Genomic DNA, 19500 nt, shown 5'->3' with positions numbered 1-19500 from the left:
AAATGCAAATGTGATAGATAAGAAGAAACACGCCGAAAAAACTTTAAGTGAAATTCTAACCAAAGAGAAGAAAAAGAAATACTGTGAATTTAGTGTTCCTGGATTGAAAAAATAGTTGTTCTAATTGTGATGTAATTTCTGCTATTTTACCTACTACATTAAAATGTGACAAGTAACAAAACACCTGGATTCAAAGGTGGTCTATTATCAGATAATCCTCGGATCTCCAAAACCAAGAAATTCCCTTTCTTCTTTAAAATGACTCCACTCATATTGAACTCCTTCATTTCCATTTCCTCATGAATCTCTTCAAGCCATAGCAAAGTTGAAAATATCTCTTTGTAGTTCAACATGCTCAAAAGCTGAAAACAAAACATCAAGAAGTTAGTGAAAGTAGGATAGCATGTCAGTGATATACCAAGTTTACAGAGTAGGCAGTTTTAAATAGAGAAATGCTAAAAGACTTAATTTGCTAAAAGACTTAATTTGTTGTATTTTTTTTTTAACCCAACCACCACACAAAGGAAGCAATTTAAGGTCATAATTTATAAACTCTATTATTGAGCATTTCTGTTATGCTAAAATATTCACTCAACTCATGAACATAGACATTGTACTCAATCACATGTTAACTGCAATCCAGATTTCTTAAAACCACTCTACAGAGGTTAAAAGCTTGGCTGTCAACAAAAAGGTTGACAGTTCGAATCCACCAGGCACTCCTCGGAAACCCTATGGGGCAGTTCTACTCTGTCCTTCAGGGTCGCTATGAGTCAGAATCACCTCTACGGCAATAGGTTTTTTTTAACTTTATTATGCTATAATTCATTGGTCCCAGGAACAGTAGGAATATGACGGCTCTGCCTTGTATTTGGAAAGCGCCTCACACTCCTCAAACTGGCAGGTTTTACCCCCTACCTTTAATGACCATCCATGCCTTTTTCTACTATCACAGGTCCCTGTGCCCCACTGTCCCTATTCTTTTCTTTATTCTGGTTGCCTGAGCTTATTCAGAAAGGGGCAGAGCGTGGCTTTTACAGGCCCACTTCACACACATTAGAATGGCTACAATAAAAAAGACAATACCAACTGTTCATTCAGGATGTGGAAAAACTGTAACCCTTATACATTGCTGGTGGGAATATAGAATGGTATACCTACTTTGGAAAAAAGTTTGACAGCCTTTTCAAAAGCTAAACATAAATTTACCGTGCAGTCTAGCAATTCAACTCCTCAAGAGAAATGAAAATAGATGTACACAAATATTTGTACATGAGTATTTATAGCAGCATCATTTATAATAGCCCAAGAGTGGAAACCACCCAGTAGCCCATCAACTGGTAAATGAATAAATGGGACATAAAATAAAGATGAACAAACAATGGCTGTATGCTACAACATGTATAAACTTCAAATTCTTTACGCTAAGTAAAAGAAGCCACATGCAAAAGACTATGTATTTTATGATTCCTCTTAAGCAAAACATCCAGAAATGGCAAATCTATACAGAAAACACATTACTGGCTGCCTGGAGCTAGGGGTAGGAATGGAGATTGACCGCAAATGGCCATGAGGGGTCTTTTTTGGATGATGGAAATGTTCTCAAATGGGACTGCAATAAGGAGTGCACGACTCTGCAAATTTACTAAAGATCAGTGAATTATACACCTAAAATGGATGGATTTAATGGTATGTAAATTATACCTCAACAAAGCTCACATGGCTTCCTACACTAGCTGAGAGAGGCTTGGCTGAAGACAAAGTGTCATCAGCACCCAAAAGACCAGGTAAAGTGAACTATTAGGATCATTGACGATACCCACCTCCTGGCACGGCTGTAGACTAGAGTAATGTGAATTATATCTGAGTGCATAATTTCAACAGCATAAAGGGACAATAAACTTTTGACAGTTTGTATCTCTCACCTTCCTGAAATTCCCAGCTATCGTAAAAATGAATCAGAATAAGGCCTGTATCTGAGAAGGGAGACATCATTACTTTCGACAGATCAAAAAACGAAACCTAAAAGGAAAAGCCAAATATTTCATACACAATCACAGACACAACTTTTCTTACCTCTGCAAGAAGTGGTTGAAAATTTAATATGTCAATGTTTTGTTCCACACACGTTCTAAGTGCTTCTGGGATGGGATAATATGGAAGGAAATTTGGAAGTGCTCGTCTTGAATACCTTTAAGAAACAAAAGTTCAAAGCAATTATGAATTGCCAGGAATAAGTCTTTTATACCAGACATTTTAACTTGAGCATGTTTTTCTTACTTTAAAAAGAGCCACGTTTTATTTACTCACCAAAAAGTAACTGATGTATGTACTAGCTGCTGGCCTGAGTCAGTAGTGTTCAAACTACTGTTTTAGCTTTGGCAAAAATATTTCAAACAAGGTCTTACTTGATACTTAAAAACTACATAAAAAGGCAGGGCTATTCTGGTTGCAATAGAGAGAGAGGGGCTGGATCTTCAAGGCACCTCATAGAACCATGAGTTTGAAAACAACTGTCTTCAAGCTGCTAATTAACTAAGTTGTTAAGACAGTATTTTTAATACTGATGGATAAAGATCAGAAATTATATACACACATACATAAATTATATACACGTGCAAACAAGAACATTTACTAAAGTTTGCTCTGCTTGGACCCTATCTTCCCATTTTTTGTCAGCCTGCATTTCTCTGGCAGGGTTTACAGTATTAAACACACGATTCTGGGCCATGCCTAGAAAGGACTGTGGCAGAAATCTGTAACACTTCTGTCACAAGCAGGATAAAGGGCACCACTAGCTACTATAGGCACATCTAACATATCAATGGGAATTACAGAAAAATTTTTAAAAATTGAGAGAAGAAAGGATGGGAAAGAAAAGGGAGTAAAAAAAAAAGTCAGAGTGAGGTCTGAGAAACACCACTTGCAGTGGTCCAGAGTTAGAGATGGTCTACATCTAAATCAAGTATCATGAAGAAAGGTGAATTACATTTCCTCACTTATTCCTTTCTAGCTCTTCCTTCTAGTTTATCTCTGACTGAGAATGAGGGGAAAGTGGTTTTTGCCAATCCCCTTATGCCATAAATTATCCTCTCATGCTCGAGAGACAATGGAGAGAGCTGGGTTCTTTTACCCCAACTGTGAATAAGAAAACTGAATACAGAAAAGGCTTTGCAATCAGGAACAGATGGGACACACCCCAATTCTACCACTTAATAGCACCAGAAATATCTACTTAAACTCTCTGAACCTATTTACCTGAAAAATGGGGTAAAATGTAGATATCAACCACGTAAGCTTGTGGTAAAGTATTAAGTTAGGTGGCATAAAGGAAGCAAATATGAAAAGCAGTGGGTGCAATATGAATAAGTAAAGGTGAATAAGGATGGTTGTTCCACACACATTTGGTTAGCTGGCTGAATATCCAACCCTACCATGTGGCCCTTAAAAGATACAAACAATGCAATTATTCCGTGAAGCATGTGTGATTCCTTATGGTTTAAGATGGCCAACTCAGGTCCTTGCATAAAAAGAGTGCTCAATAAATATTTGTTGTTGTTAGGTGCCATCGAGTTGGTTCCAACTCACAGCGACCCTATGAACAACAGAACAAAACACTGCCCAGTCCTGTGCCATCCTCAAAATCATTGTTATGCTTGAGCCCATTGTTGGAGCCACTGTGTCAATCCACCTCGTTGAGGGTCTTCCTCTTTTCTGCTGACCCTGTACTTTGCCAAGTGTGATGTCCTTCTCCAAGAACTGATCCCTCCTGACAACATGTCCAAAGTATGTAAGACGCAGTCTCACCATCCTTGCTTCTAAGGAACATTCTGATTGTACTTTTTCTAAGACAGATTTGTTCGTTCTTTTGGCAGTCCATGGTATGTTCAATATTCTTCGCCAACACCACGATTCAAAGGCATCAATTCTTCGGTCTTCCTTATTCATTGTCCAGCTTTATTTAGTTCAATAAAAATAAAAAGCAGTGAATGAATGAATATATTTTTAGAAGGAGGGGGCAAAAACTGAGAGATGCTGTTGACTGGTGCTGGATGGTTGAAAGATCAGGGCCCACTAAGGTCAGTAGCATGGTTGGATTGCCACCATGGTTAGATCACTAAAGTCCAGAATCTTGGCTTGGTAGATTCAGAAATTCTGTGTTTTATGTATACTCTGAGGAAACCAGGGTCAGATACGTGGGTTCACAAAATGGATTGGCAGGAAGCAGATATCTCTTCTTTCAGAGAAGTTCCTATACACTGATAATGTATTAATATTTGTCTTAGTTATCTAGAGCTGATATAACAGAAATACCACAAGTAGATGGCTTTAAGAAAAAGAAATTTATTCTCCCATAGTCTAGGAGGCTAAAAATCTGAATTCAGGGTGCCAGCTCCAGGGGAAGGCTTTCTTCTCAGATGGCTCTGGAGGAAGATCCTTGTCATCAATCTTCCCCTGGTCTAGGAGCTTCTCTGTGCAGGGACCCCAGGTCCAAAGGACACTCTCTACTCCTGGTACTACTTTCTTGGTGGTATGAGGTCCGCCTGTCTCTCTGCTTGCTTCTCTCTTTTATATTTCAAAAGATTGACTCAAGATACAACCTAATCTTGTAGACTGAGTCCTGTCTCATTAACATAACTGCCTCTAATCCTGCCTCATTAACATCATAGAGGTAGGATTTACAACACATAGGAAAATCACCAAAAACCAAACCCATTGCTGTGGAGTCCATTCCGCCTCATAGTGACAAAATGGTGGACAATCACAAAATACTGGGAAATGTGGCCTAGCCAAATTGACACACATTTTTGGGGGACACAATTTGATCCATAACAATATTCAAAGAGAAATAACAGACATGAGGAATAAAATTCTTGTGGTTGCTGATTTTTATGTAAGTCAAATGAAAACTAGGAAGTTGCTTAATGTACCACTAAAGCAAAAACAAGGCAGTTCTTAAAAACTAATTCACAACAGCCTTTGGCCCTCCACTACCTTGCAAGGCAATGTGAGTTTCTTGATACCTTTTTCTAGGTTCTACTGACTAGGCCCTTTAATGGTAACAGAGATTATTAGTATTTATTGAGTGCTTACTCTGCCACAAATGACATAAAGTATTTTACATATTTTATCTCATCTCATCATCACAAATACCATATGGAATAGGAACAATTATTTTCTTACATTTTTCCTCAAGTTGAGGTTCAGGGAAGTTAAAAAGAAATTCACTCAAGGTCACACTGCTAACTAGAGGAAGCACTGTAATTTGAACTGCAAAGCTTGATTCTAAACCACAATACAATCTGCCCCTTTCTGACAGTGGATTTTTCCTCCAGCCTGGAACCGAGTACAGGTCCAGAAGCTCTCATCCAAATCACTGGGGAAAATGTGTTATGGCATTCAGAATTTTCCAATTTTAACAAATAGCACATAACACCCTCAGTGGGGCCTGGGGCACTACCCACCAATATTAATGCAGCTAATGCATGGATAGTCTCACACTAAATGGGATAAATACAGTCTACAGATACACTTACATCCCTTCAGATCAGGTTGTGTTCTCCAATTTGGGCACCAAACATAAGAAAAAAAAACTTATTTTAATTTCATTCTTAATGAGTAAATTAATTTATTTTCATGCTTAATGGGTAAACGTACCTTCAAATAACCTTCAAGGAACCATTAAACAAACAAACAAACAAACCCGCTGCCATACACTTGATTGTGACTCATAGCGACCCTAGAGGACAGAGTAGAACTGCCCCATAGGGTTTCCAAGGAGTGGCTAGTGGATTCAGACTGCTGACCTTTTGGTTAGCAGACGAGCTCTTACACAGTGCACCACCAAGGCCCCATAAGTGATCACTAAGTCTGATCACTAAAGACAAAGCAGTTTTGCATCTCATGTATGTAGCATTTGTTGAGTCCTTGCTTGTGCCAGGCACTATGTCAGACGGCATACAAATATGAGTAAGAGATAATTCCTTCCCTCATAGGAGACTGGTTGACTGTACGGTACATGAAGGGGTATGGCAAGAGATGAGGCAAAGGTCAAATCTTATCCTTCTAGTCCCTAGAGATACCAGATACCAACACTCGTGCGAGTCTCGTACTGTGATGTGTGACAGGATGAGTTAACCTGGTGGAATCCAAGGCCCATGTGAACCGTAGGCTCTTCACACTGCTGTAACAACTGGCTCGTAAGTCTGTCTTACTCTCCCTAGTTTAAGATCAAATCCCTAGCACAGTGCCTAGCAGATATGTACACTTAATGAATTATATGTCAGTGAATATACAATGGGAAAAAGTGAAAAATAACAGAAAGAGACTCAAACCCTCACCTGACTCCCCAGGAGTGTGGTAGATAATAGGTAAAGGGGCAAATGTTTAGCATGTCAGTTTCTTTATAACAGAGAAAACAGCCAAGCAAACAGATCACATACCAAGAATGATATACTCATTACTATCTTATTTTAATTACATTACCTTCTCAGTCTGGTCCCGGGTACAACAGATCTTGAGGGATGTGGCGCTTGAGAACTTTCAGACCATTCCTGAGAATATGGTTCTGTGGCAGCTATGAGTGACTCCTGAGCACTTACTACATTTACCTCAATGTACCGCCCAATTGTGAAATCAGAAAAAAAAAGCAAAAGGAGATCTTTGCAATGGCCAGGAGTTCTTGGAAAAGCAAAGGAATAAAATCTAATTATAAATAAGTTATAATTTTTTTAATTATAAATAAAATAGACAAAGAGTCAATATAATTTCACTTAGCAGCATATAGGAAAAGTCACATAACTAACAGTGATCATGAGCAGCATTTGATCATTCATTTTAAAGGGCAAAAAAAAAAAAAAGGACTTTCTTAAATAAGCAATGAATATTTTTCCAAGATAAAATTAAGCACCTAAAGTTGTCTTTTTTATAATTCATAAACTTAGAAACAACATGAAAAAGTTTCAGTATACCCCAAGTCTAAATTAGAATTGTGCAGCATGATGAAAAACACACAAAATGGCTGACTTTACTTTTACCAATTTTTTTGCTTTTGTTTTAACTATGAACATACTGTATATACAATTATCTACTTTTCTTTTTTGCTTATCTCAAGAAATATGTCTTTATGTTGTCCTTAACATTTTTAAAAATATCATTTACCTATTATGTGAATTCCCCAATAATCAGATACAATATGCCTTCTTTGCCCTCACCCCGAGATCTACTGGAACTACTGGTTTACCAGTCTGTCTTCCCTGCCTGCCTATGAGCCCCTGGAAGACAAGACCTATGCTCACCTCAAGGCCTGGCTTTTAGCAGATTGAGTGAAAATTGCAAGATATGTGAGAAAAGTTTTCTCTGCTGCTCTGTTGGAACCTTGCTCCAAATGTCTCCTATCTGCATTTTCGGGCTTCCCTTCCTCTCACTCTATATAAGCTCATTCATGTTTCCCAACCAGATACTCATACAATATCAGTGATTAAATGCACATAGTATACCACCCCTGTGTTCAAGGAATTCACAGTGCCATGACAAAAATATGGAGAAGGTATTGTGGGATCACAAAGGAGGGCGTAGATGCCCTGATCCCATGTTGTATGCTTCCCTAATCACAACCCTTATCACACTGCACCTTAATGGCCTGCTTATCTGTCTCTTGGTTAAGTGGTTGATGATTGGATGGCTGGAAGGCTATGTGGATGGGAAAAAGGTCTCAGAAATGAGTCAGTCACCAATGAGCTACAAAAACATAAGAAAGAAGGTAAACATGAAAAGAGATAAACAATTTCAAGAGCAGAAGGGATGAAAGAAATGTAGGGAGCTCATATCTGAATGTTTATGTTCTTTGTAAAGTAGGAACTTAAATCTGCTGCTGAGAATGAACAGAGTAGGGTTACAAATTGTAAAAGTTTTGAGTATCCATTGCTTCAAGTAGATAAAATTCATGCTGGCCAAATATGTAAGGGATTATCTAGACCAAAGCTTTTTTACATAATTTTGTCACATCAAAATAGTCTGTGAATACTCTTAATAATATATAGCCTAAAAGTATCACAGATAAAATTTAAAAAGAAAAAAGCATACATGTCGCCAAAGTAAACTCACTCCAAACCCAATTCACATACCTTGCATTACAGGTTACCATAACGAAGATTTTTCCACCTGGAGGAATTAGTCCATATCCACTGAGATTAGAATCTGTAATCTGATTCCTGGATACAGTCTTTTGTTTTTGTCTATTTTCTCTTTGCGAGGTACATTCATCTAATCCAATAAAGTTTAAATCCAAAATTACACCAAATGGTTTTCAACAGTGGAAATAAACATTCATACATAAATATCCACACATACATATACACAGGAAACCCTGGTGGTATAGTGGTTAAATGCTACAGCTGCTAACCAAGAGGTTGGCAGTTTGAATCCACCAGGCGCTCCTTGGAAACGCTATGGGGCAGTTCTACTCTGTCCTATAGGGTTGCTGTGAGTCAGAATCGACTCAACAGCAGTGGGTTTGGTTTGGGAGTGGCATATATACACGTACCCAGATACAAAAACAAACACCACCCTAGAGCATTAGATGGTAGCCTATTTAAAAATGCTAATAAGAGGTGGAGAAAAATGTGGAACAAAATTCTAACTCACAAAAAAAGACCAGACTTATTGGTCTGACAGAGGCTGGAGAAATACTGAGAGCATGTCCCCCGGACACCCTTTAACTCACTACTGAAGTCATTCCTGAGGTTCACCCTTCAGCCAAAGATTAGACAGGCCCATAAAACAAAATGAGACTGAACGGGCAAACCAGGCCAGGGGCAAGGACGAGAAGGCAGGATGAGACAGGAAAGCTGGTAATGGACATTAAGACATGGCAACCAATGTCACAAAACAATATGCGTATTAATTGTTTCATGAGAAACTAATTTGCTCTATAAACCTTCATCTAAAGTACAATAAAAAAGTGCCAATAAGAAGTAGGAACAGGGTAAAACTACAAAAATCTTCCAAGTTATTGAGGGAGAAGAAACAATGGCAACATGGCTACAACCTGGAACATGCCTTCATAGCTTTTCCCCAAATTAGAAGCACTCTTGAGAAAGTGCCAAAATCAGAAGGAGTTCCTGGTATGGGTCAAGGCCAAACTATTTAAGTTTCCCTTGAAAATGTTAGGAGGAGAGAGCAGGAGTAATGGGGTCTTCAAAAATAGTACAGAGCATGAAGAACAAGGATAGCGTGACTGGCCCACTGTTGTTCCTCTTTGACCCCCCACCCCTACCACCCAACACACACACACACACACACACACACACACACACACAGACATGAAGACCAGGAGTTCTGACGAGGTGTCCTGTTTAAGAAAACAAACTAAAGTCTTATATGGGTTTACAGGTGTAAATTCCATGCTAGCAGTTTAAATGCATACCTGGAGAGGATTCTCTGTTGTCCGCCAAACTCCTGTCCAATGTCTGAGGGTTCTCTGCTTTTCTGTCAGTATTTAATTCATTAACATTTCTCTTGGAAAATTTCTTCTCCCCAGGATTGTCAGGAACATGAGGTACCCCTGGGTGCTTTTGGCCTTCATCAGGCAATTGCAAACTGAATTGTTTAGTTTTTTCCCAGCCAACAAACTGGCATCTGACTAAGGTTCGAGGAGATTCTCCTTTATTCCTGAATAATGAGATTTAATCATGAACACAGACAATATTTCTAATTCTAATATATTCAGTTGCCATAAAGCCCGTGGGGCATAAAGCAAAGACCTCTAACTAATGAATGGCAATCTGAAATATTTTTATGAATATAGGGGAAAAGGCAATTATGGGATAAAAAATGAAAGGATTTAGATAAAGGAAAAAAATGAGCGAAGTAAACTTATTTGTGCATAAATTGTTCAACTATAGTTTAAAAAACCCTTAATGTAATTCTACTTAAAACTTTACAGTGGTAAACTTACTCAATCCAGATCCTCATGGTTTTACTTTCTCCTTCGCTTATGTTTCCAAAATGTGTCATTTCTGAAACCTGAATATTGCCTTTATTTTCCAGTAACAGGGATCCAGCTGATTCATCAATATTCTCAGTGAAGTCTGAAGAGTCTCTGGATAAAGCAACCAAACAAACCATATTATTATTTTCATAAAAGCATTCCTACAGGGTCTCTATGCGTCTGAATCAACTTGACGGCAATGGGTTTGGATTTTGGTTTTTTACATAAACATTACCCACTTCCTTAGATTTCCACTCTCCTTCTGAACCTATGAAACAAAGGGACATATAACAAAATGCTAGAGAACTTACATTTAAGAAAAAAAAAACCCAAAACAAGCACCCTTAGATAAAGCTACATAACCATGTATGTTTTTACACAATTTTAGATATTATAAAAATGCCTACAAGTCATTTGAAGGAACAAAAAATAAAAATCTTATAAAATAGAAGAAAACGATGTGATACACTGTTGACATCTCAAAAGAGCTGCTGACTTGAGAATATAACCTGGACTTGTCTCCACAAGGTGGACATTTCCCTGAAAAGCATTCATAATATCATTCAGCAGATGAGAGAATCTCTATTACTCAGGAGAAATGTTAGAGAAATGTTACAGCAATGCTTTCTGGCTGTCTTTTCTATGGCTGCTTCATAGGCTAAAGTAAAGGGTAGAGGTGAGAGTCCAACTGGGAAGGGGTCAAAAACAGTCACATCCAGTTTCCTTGCTTTGTATATTGGATTTCATTTGAAAGGAGAATTTGGCTGCTTAAAAATATGTAAAAGCAACTAAATTATGAGTTTTTGTCTTGATAGAATGAGAAGATTTTGCCCTCACCTCAGAATATCTCTGTTTCGCTTTATTCTATAGATATCACTGTTTCAGTATAGTAGGAGGTGATCTACCATGGAAGAAAGGCCTGTGGAGCATAGTTCTACTCTGTAACACATGGGGTTACCATGAATCAGAATCAACTTGACTGTAACAGGTTTGTGGGTTAGATCTACAAAAACTGAATAATTAATTCTATTCACTGTCTATCCATTACGATCCTTCCAGAAGGTAGTCTGATCAAGTTAGACTATTCCACTCCATTAAATAGCAAGAGACTGGAGGCGGGGCCAAAATGACAGAATAGACAGATGCTTCCGGCAAGCCCTCTTACAACAAAGACCAGAAAAAACAAGTGAAATTAGCATATTTATGACAAACTAGGAGCCCTGAACATCAAAGACAAACGTAGAAAACGAACTGAGCGGCAGGGGGAGGAAGAGATGGTTTGGAAGCAGAGAGGAATTGCAAGACCTGAATTGCCAGGAGCCCTAAGGCACCATTCTCTGGAGCGGCTGTGGTGGGCTGGTACCACTGTTCGGCTGCAGTTTCCTCAGGGAGAAGCAGCCAACCACACAGCCTACTCAAACCTCCAGGACCAGAGAAGAACAGCACTCTCGGCAAAACCTAAATAATTCCATATATTTTACTGCACCCCCTGCCCCCAAGCCGGCTTCTGCAGCTGTTGATTTCCTTCAGCCTGAAATAGGCCCTGCTGAGCACCTAGGGCCATCGTCCCAGCCTTGGAGAAGGAATAAATTTGCAGTTGGGGGAAAAGATAATTTGCAGCTCCACTAACCTGGGGAACTCAAGACAGAAGCGGCTCCTGTCCAGGCATAAACAGTCCATGGACATTGAATACCTTTCCCCCCTGCATGGACCTGTATGGGCCTATTTCAGAATAGGCCCTTGTTGGCAGACTCCAACCATTTCAGCTGTGCAGTGGAGAGGTGGGTGTTTCATGTTTGACACTGCTTTCCCTATTAAACAGGGTCCTCACCTACCCACATCAGGCACCTAAGGACTGGTGGCTCCACTCAGCTCACCCAGCCACCTGCAATATGGTTCCAAGGATAACTGGTACCTCTAAGTCCTTACAACCAAAAACATTGGGTGCCGTGGTCTGTCTGCAGAACCCACCCACCTGTACGTTCTAGAGAAGAGGGATGCACTTTCCTCAGAGTCACTTCGGGGATGATTCTCAGACCCCTGCCTTGTTCAGAACGTGACCCCCTCCTGCAACCAGACACCAGTACCTACACCAATCACCCCTACCCCTCTAAGACCGTAGGACAGAATCTGTACCACACACCTGATGACCAGCTTCCTGGACACCTGAGCTGAATTCATACAAAAAAAAAGTGAATGGAGTCCTAGACTGATATACCTGATAACAGCTCTAGCCATCTGGGGACAGAACGTCAGAGCTCCAAAGGTGAAAATAATCAAGTTAGCTCACTCAAGCAACCCATTTGGGCATATCAAAACAAAACAAAGCAAGAAGCTACGATAAGGATACAGTAAGCAAAATAAAATAAATTAATACAAAGCTAAAATAAATAAAACTAAAGTAAATTAATACAATAACTTACAGATGGCCCGGAGACAACAGTCAACATCAAAATACATAAAGAAACAGACCATGATTGCCGCAACAAACTCTCAGAACAAAGAATCAAGGGATCTTCCAGATGAAAGTGCATTCCTGGAATTACCGGATGCAGAATACAAAAGATTACTATACAGAACCCTTCAAGACATCAGGAAGGAAATGAGGCAATATGCAGAACAAGCCAAGGAACACACAGATAAAGCAGTTGAAGAAGTTAAAAAAGGTTATTCAGGAACATAACGGAAAATTTAATAAGCTGGAAAAAATCCATGGGCAGACAGCAATAAGAAATTCAGAAGATTAACAATAAAATTACAGAATTAGACAACTCACTAGAGAGTCAGAGGAGCAGAACTGAGCAAGTGGAAGGCAGAATTGGTGAACTTGAAGATAAAGTACTTGGCACCAATATATTTGAAGAAAAATCAGATAAAAGAATTTAAAAAAATGAAGAAACCTTAAGAATCATGTGGGACTCTATCAAGAGAAGTAACCTATTAGTGACTGGAGTACCAGAACAGGGAGGGATAACAGAAAATACAGAGAGAATTGTTGAAGACTGGTTGGCAGAAAACTTCCCTGACATCATGAAAGATGAGAAGATATCTATCCAAGATGCCCATCGAACTCCACATAAGGAAGATGTTAAAAGAAAGTCACCAAGACATATTATAATCAAACTTGCCAAAACCAAAAATAAAGAGAGAATTTTAAGGGCAGCTAGGGATAAACGAAAAGTCACCTTCAAAGGAGAGTCAATAAGAATAAGCTCAGACTACTTGGCAGAAACCATGCAGGCAAGAAAGCAATGGGATGACTTATATAAAGAATTGCAGGAAAAAACTGCCAGCTAAGAATCATATATCGAGCAAAACTGTTTCTTAAATATGAAGGTGAAATTAGGACATTTCCAGATAAACAGAAGTTTAGGGAATTCATAAACACCAAACCAAAACTACAAGAAATACTAAAGGGAGTTCTTTGGTTAGAAAATCAATAATATCAGGTATCAACCCAAGACTAGAACACTGGGCAGAGCAATCAGAAGTCAACTCAGACAGGGAAATCACAAAAACAAAGCAAGATTAAAAAAAAAAAAGCTCAAAGCAGGGTAACAGTGATGTTATTATGTAAAGAAAGACAACATTAAAACAATAAAGAAGGGCTAAGAAATGTAATAATCTCTATATGGTGAGGAAGATAAGGTGATATAAAGAAATAAAAGTTAGGTTTAAATCGAAGAAAAATAGGGGTGAATATTAAGGCAACCACAAAGGAGACAAACTATCCTACATATCAAAATAAAATACAAGAAAAAAAACAGAGACTCAGCAGAAACAAAATCAACAACAATGAATAAAAGGAAAAGACAATATATAAAGATAAACTATTCAGCACAAAAAATTAAGTGGGAAAAAGAAACTGTCAACAACACACAAGAAAAGACACCAAAATGATGGCACTAAATTCATACCTATCCATAATTACGCAGAATGTAAATGGACTAAATGCACCAATAAAGAGACAGAGAGTGGCAGAATGGATTAAAAAACATGATCTGTCTACATGCTGCCTAGAAGAGACACACCTTAGACTTAGAGACACAAACAAACTAAAACTCAAAGGATGGAAAAAAATACATCAAGCAAAGAACAATCAAAAAAGAGCAGGAGTGGCAATATTAATTTCTGGCAAAATAGACTTTAAAGTTAAATCCACCACAAAGCATAAGGAAGGACAGTATATAATGATTAAAGGGACAATATACCAGGAGGATATAACCATATTACATATTTATGCACCCAATGACAGGGCTGCAGGATACGTAAAACAAACTCTAACAGCACTGGAAAGTGACACAGCTCCACAATTATAGCAGGAGACTTCAACACACCACTTTCGGTGAAGGACAGGACATCCAGAAAGAAGCTCAAAAAAGACATGGAAAATCTAAATGCCACAATCAACCAACTTGACCTCGTAGACATATACAGAACACTTCACCCAACAGCAACGAAGTATACTTTCTTTTCTCGTGCACATGGAACATTCTCTAGAATAGATCACATATTAGGTCATAAAGGAAGCCTCAGCAGAATCCAAAACATTCAAGTATTACAAAGCATCTTCTCTGACCATAAGGCCATAAAAGTGGAAATCAATAACAGACAAAGCAGGGAAAAGAATTCAAACACTTGCAAACTGAACAATACCCTGCTCAAAAAAGACTGGGTTATAGAAGACATTAAGGATGGAATAAAGAAATTCATAGAATCCAATAAGAATGAAAACACTTCCTATCAGAACCTTTGGGACACAGCGAAAGCAGTACTCAGAGGTCAATTTATATCAATAAATGCACACATACAAGAAGAAGAAAGGGTCAAAATTAAAGAATTATCCCCACAACTTGAACAGAGAGCAACAAAAGAAATCCTCAGGCACCAGAAGAAAGCAAATAATAAAAATTAGAGCAGAACTAAATGAAATAGAAAACAGAAAAATAACTGAAAGAATTAACAAGACCAAAAGCTGGTTCTTTGAAAAACTCAACAAAATTGATAAACCACTGGCCAAACTGACAAAACAAGAACAGGAGAGGAAGCAAATAACCCGAATAAGAAATGAGATGGGTGATATAACAGACCCAATTGAAATTAAAAGAATGATATCAGATTACTACGAAAAATTGTACTGTAAGAAATTTGAAAACCTAGAAGAAATGGATGAATTCCTAGAAACACACAACCTACGTAAACTAACACAAACGGAGGTAGAACAACTAAATAGACCCATAACAAAAGAAGAGATTGAAAAGGTAATCAAAAAACTCCCAATAAAGAAAACCCCTGTCCTAGATGGCTTCACTGCAGAGTTGTACCAAACTTTCAGAGAAGAGTTAACACCACTTCTAGTAAGGGTATTTCAGAGCATAGAAAGGGATGGAATACTCCAAAACTCATTCTACGAAGCCAGCATATCCCTGATACTAAAACCAGGTAAAGCCACCACAAAAAAAGAAAATTATAGGACTATATCCCTCATGAACTTAGATGCAAAAACTCTCAACAAAATTCTAGCCAATTGAATTCAACGATATATCAAAAAAATAATTCACCATGACCAAGTGGGATTCATACCAGGTATGCAGGGAAACCCTGGTGGTGTAGTGGTTTAGTGCTACAGCTGCTAGCCAAAAAGTAAGTGGTTTGAATCCACCAGGCACTCCTTGGAAACTCTATGGGGCAGGTCTACCCTGTCCTATAGGGTCTCTATGAGTCGGAATCGACTGGATGGCAACGGGTCAGTCGGTCAGATGCAGGGACGGTTCAACATTAGAAAAACAATTAATGTAATACATCATATAAATAAAACAAAAGACAAGAATCACATGATTTTATCAATTGATACAGAAAAGGCATTTGACAAAGTTCAACACCCATTCATGATAAAAACTCTCAGCAAAATCGGAAGAGAAAGAAAATTCCTCAACACAATAAAGGGCACTGGAAAAAAAAAATACAAAGCCAATACCCAACATCATCCTAAATGCAGAGAGTCTGAAAACATTCCCCCTGAGATTGGGAACCAGATAAGGATGCCCTTTATCACCACTCTCATTCAATATTGTGCTGGAGGTCCTAGCCAGAGCAATTAGGCTAGATAAAGAAATAAAGAGCATCCAGAGTGGCAAAGAAGAAATAAAAGTATCTCTATTCGCTGATGACATGATCTTATACACAGAAAACCCTAAAGAATCCTCACGAAAACTACTGAAACTAATAGAAGAATTCAGCAGAGTATCGGGATACAAGATAAACACACAAAAATCAGTTGGATTCCTCTACACCAACAAAAAGAACATCGAAGAGGAAATCACCAAATCAGTACCATTTACAGTAGCCCCCAAGAAGATAAAATATTTTGGAATAAATCTTAACAGAGATGTAAAAGACTTATACAAAGAAAACTACAAAACAGTACTACAAGAAACCAAGAGACCTACATAAGTGGAAAAACATACATTACTCATGGATAGAACAACTTAACATTGTGAAAATGTCTATTCTACCAAAAGCAATCTGTAGATACAATGCAATTCCAATCCAAATTCCAATGAAATTCTTTAATGAGATGGAGAAACAAATCACCAACTTCATATGGAAGGGAGAGAGGCCCCGGATAAGTAAAGCATTACTGAAAAAGAAGAACAAAGTGGGAGGCCTCACACTACCTGATTTTATGGGTTTTTTGGTTATTATACTTTCATAGTAGTCAAAGCAGCCTGGTACTGGTACAACAACAGATAGATACATAGACCAATGGAACAGAATTGAGAATCCAGACATAAATCCATCCACATATGACCAGCTGATATTTGACAAAGGCCCAATGTCAGTTAAATGGGGTAAATGACAGTCTCTTTAACAAATGGTGCTGGCATAACTGGATATCCACCTGCAAAAAAATGAAACAAGACCCATACCTCATACCATGCACAAAAACGAATTCAAAATGGATCAAAGACCTAAACATAAAATCTAAAAAACAATAAAGATCATGGAAGAAAAAATAGGGACAACGTTAGGAGCCCTAATACATGGCATAAACAGTTTACGAAACATTATTAACAATGCAGAAGAGAAAGTAGATAACCGGGAGCTCCTAAAAATCAAACACCTATGCTCGTCCGAAGAGTTCACCAAGAGAGTAAAAAGACTACCTACAGTTGGGGAAAAAGTTTTCAGCTATGACATTTCCGATCCGCGCCTGATCTCTAAAATCTATATGATACTGCAAAAACTCAACTGCATAAAGACAATAACCCAATTAAAGAATGGGCAAAAGATATGAACGGGTACGTCACTAAAGAAGACACTGAGGTAGCTAACAGATACCTGAGGAAATGCTCATCATCATTAGCCATTTAGCCATTAGAGAAATGCAGATCAAAACTGCAATCAGATTCCATCTCACCCCAACAAGGCTGGCATTAATCCAAAAAACACAAAATAATAAATGTTAGAGAGGTTGTGGAGAGACTGGAACACCTCTACACTGCTGGTGGGAATGTCAAATGGTACGACCACTTTGGAAATTGATTTGGCGCTTCCTTAAGAAGCTAGAAATAGAACTACCATATGACCCAGCAATCGCGCTCCTTGGAATATACCCTAGAGAAATAAGAGCCTTTACATGAACAGATATATACACACCCATGTTCACTGCAGTACTGTTTACAGTAGCAAAAAGATGGAAGCAACCAAGGTGCCCAGCAAAGGATGAATGGATAAATTATGGTATATTCACATAATGGAATACTACGTGTCGATAAAGAACAGTAAGGAATCTGTGAAACATTTCATAACATGGAGGAATCTGGAAGGCATTATGCTGAGTGAAATTAGTCAGTTGCTAAAGGACAAATGCTGTATAAAACCACTATTATAGGAACTCGAGAAACAGTTCAAACAGAAAAGAAAATATTCTTTGATGGTTACAAGAGTGGGGAGGGAGGGAGGGAGAGGGGTATTCACTAATCAGATAGTAGATACGAACTACTTTAGGTGAAGGAAAAGATAATACACGATACAGGTGAGGTCAGCACAACTGGACTAAACCAAAAGCAAAGAAGTTTCCTAAAAAAACTGAATGCTTCAAAGGCCAGCATAGCAGGTGCGGGGGTCTGGGGACCATGGTTTCAGGGGACATCTAAGTCAATTGAGAGAGTAAAATCTATTAAGAAAACATTCTGCAACCCACTTTTGAGGGTGGCGTCTGGGGTCTTAAACGCTAGCAAGCGGCCATCTAAGATGCATCAATTGATCTCAACCCACTTGGAGCATAGGAGAATGAAGACCACCAAAGACACAAGGTAATTATGAGCCCAAGAGTCAAAAGGGCCACATAAACCAGAGACTACATCAGCCTGAGACCAGAAGAACTAGATGGTGCCTGGCTACAACCGATGACTGCCCTGACAGGGAACACGACAGAGAACCCCTGAGGGAGCAGGAGAGCAGTGGGATGCAGACCCCAAATTCTCATAAAAAGACCAGACTTAATGGTCTGACTGAGACTAGAAGGACCCCGGTGGTCATGGCCCCCAGACCTTCTGTTAGCCCAAGACAGGAACCATTCCCAAAGCCAATTATTCAGACAGGGATTGGACTGGACAATGGGATAGAAAATGATACTGGTGAAGTATGAGCTTCTTGGATCAAGTAGACACATGAGACTATGTTGGCATCTCCTGTGTGGAGGGGAGATGAGAGGGCAGAGGGGGTCAGAAGCTGGCAGAATGGACACAAAAGAGAGAGTGGAGAGAAGGCGCGTGCTGGCTCATTACGGGAGAGCAGTTAGGAGTATATAGCAAGGTGTATGTAAATTTTTGTATGAGAGACTGACTTGATTTGTAAACTTTCACTTAAATCGCAATAAAAAAGAAGCACAACATGACTGATGTAATTGGTGTCCTGAAATTGTACAAGTGAAAAAAATGTGGAATTGCAAATGTTGTTATATATATTTTTACAATAAAAAAAGAAAAATAGCATGAGACCTAGCTTCCAAGAGTATCAAGAGACAAGAGAAAAGAGGGCCTCCAAGAAATGAGCTCCCTTAAATTCCTGTCTCCCTGTCCACAAACATCCCGACATTTGCAATCACAACAGTGATCCTCCCATTGCCTGAACGTCAACCATCTCCCTTCTCAATCAGCTCCAGCCACACTCTATAAACATGCTCAAATTCTTCCTCTCCTCAAAACACTTCCTTTCTCCTCGGTATTCACCATTTTTCCCTGCTCAGCTGAAAATTCCAATGAAATGAGTTCTGTTTTTCCCCTTTCACTTCAAAGTTGCATCCAAACTTACCACCTAAAGCAAGATGACAACAGCAGGAGAACTGGAGGAAATAGTCACATTTGGCAGTTTTGGATACCTTTTGCAGATAGTCAAAAGCATTCGTTGGTAGATGTGTTGAGGAACATAAGAGAAAGAACTACTGAAAATGACTCAGGTATTTTGCTTAAGCCATCAAAATGAAGATTGTGGAAAGAGCTGGA

At 38.7% G+C, this 19500-nt stretch overlaps 1 protein-coding gene across 1 annotated transcript in view; it reads right to left on the bottom strand.

The window, feature by feature from the left end:
• LOC126069556 (RNA helicase Mov10l1-like) overlaps positions 1–19500 on the bottom strand; it is a 64753-nt gene that overhangs the window by 32494 nt on the left and 12759 nt on the right. Inside the window, exons 6-11 of the mRNA XM_049873036.1 lie at positions 9959–10102; positions 9428–9672; positions 8127–8265; positions 6487–6681; positions 2077–2191; positions 185–362 (exon numbers count right to left, since the gene is read on the bottom strand). Coding sequence (XP_049728993.1) covers positions 185–362; positions 2077–2191; positions 6487–6681; positions 8127–8265; positions 9428–9672; positions 9959–10102 — 1016 coding nt within the window. The remainder of the gene's footprint in view (positions 1–184; positions 363–2076; positions 2192–6486; positions 6682–8126; positions 8266–9427; positions 9673–9958; positions 10103–19500) is intronic.

The sequence above is a fragment of the Elephas maximus genome, chromosome X (assembly GCF_024166365.1).
Source record: "Elephas maximus indicus isolate mEleMax1 chromosome X, mEleMax1 primary haplotype, whole genome shotgun sequence".
Lineage (NCBI taxonomy): Eukaryota > Metazoa > Chordata > Mammalia > Proboscidea > Elephantidae > Elephas > Elephas maximus.
This window is presented reverse-complemented; position numbering and strand designations above follow the sequence as displayed.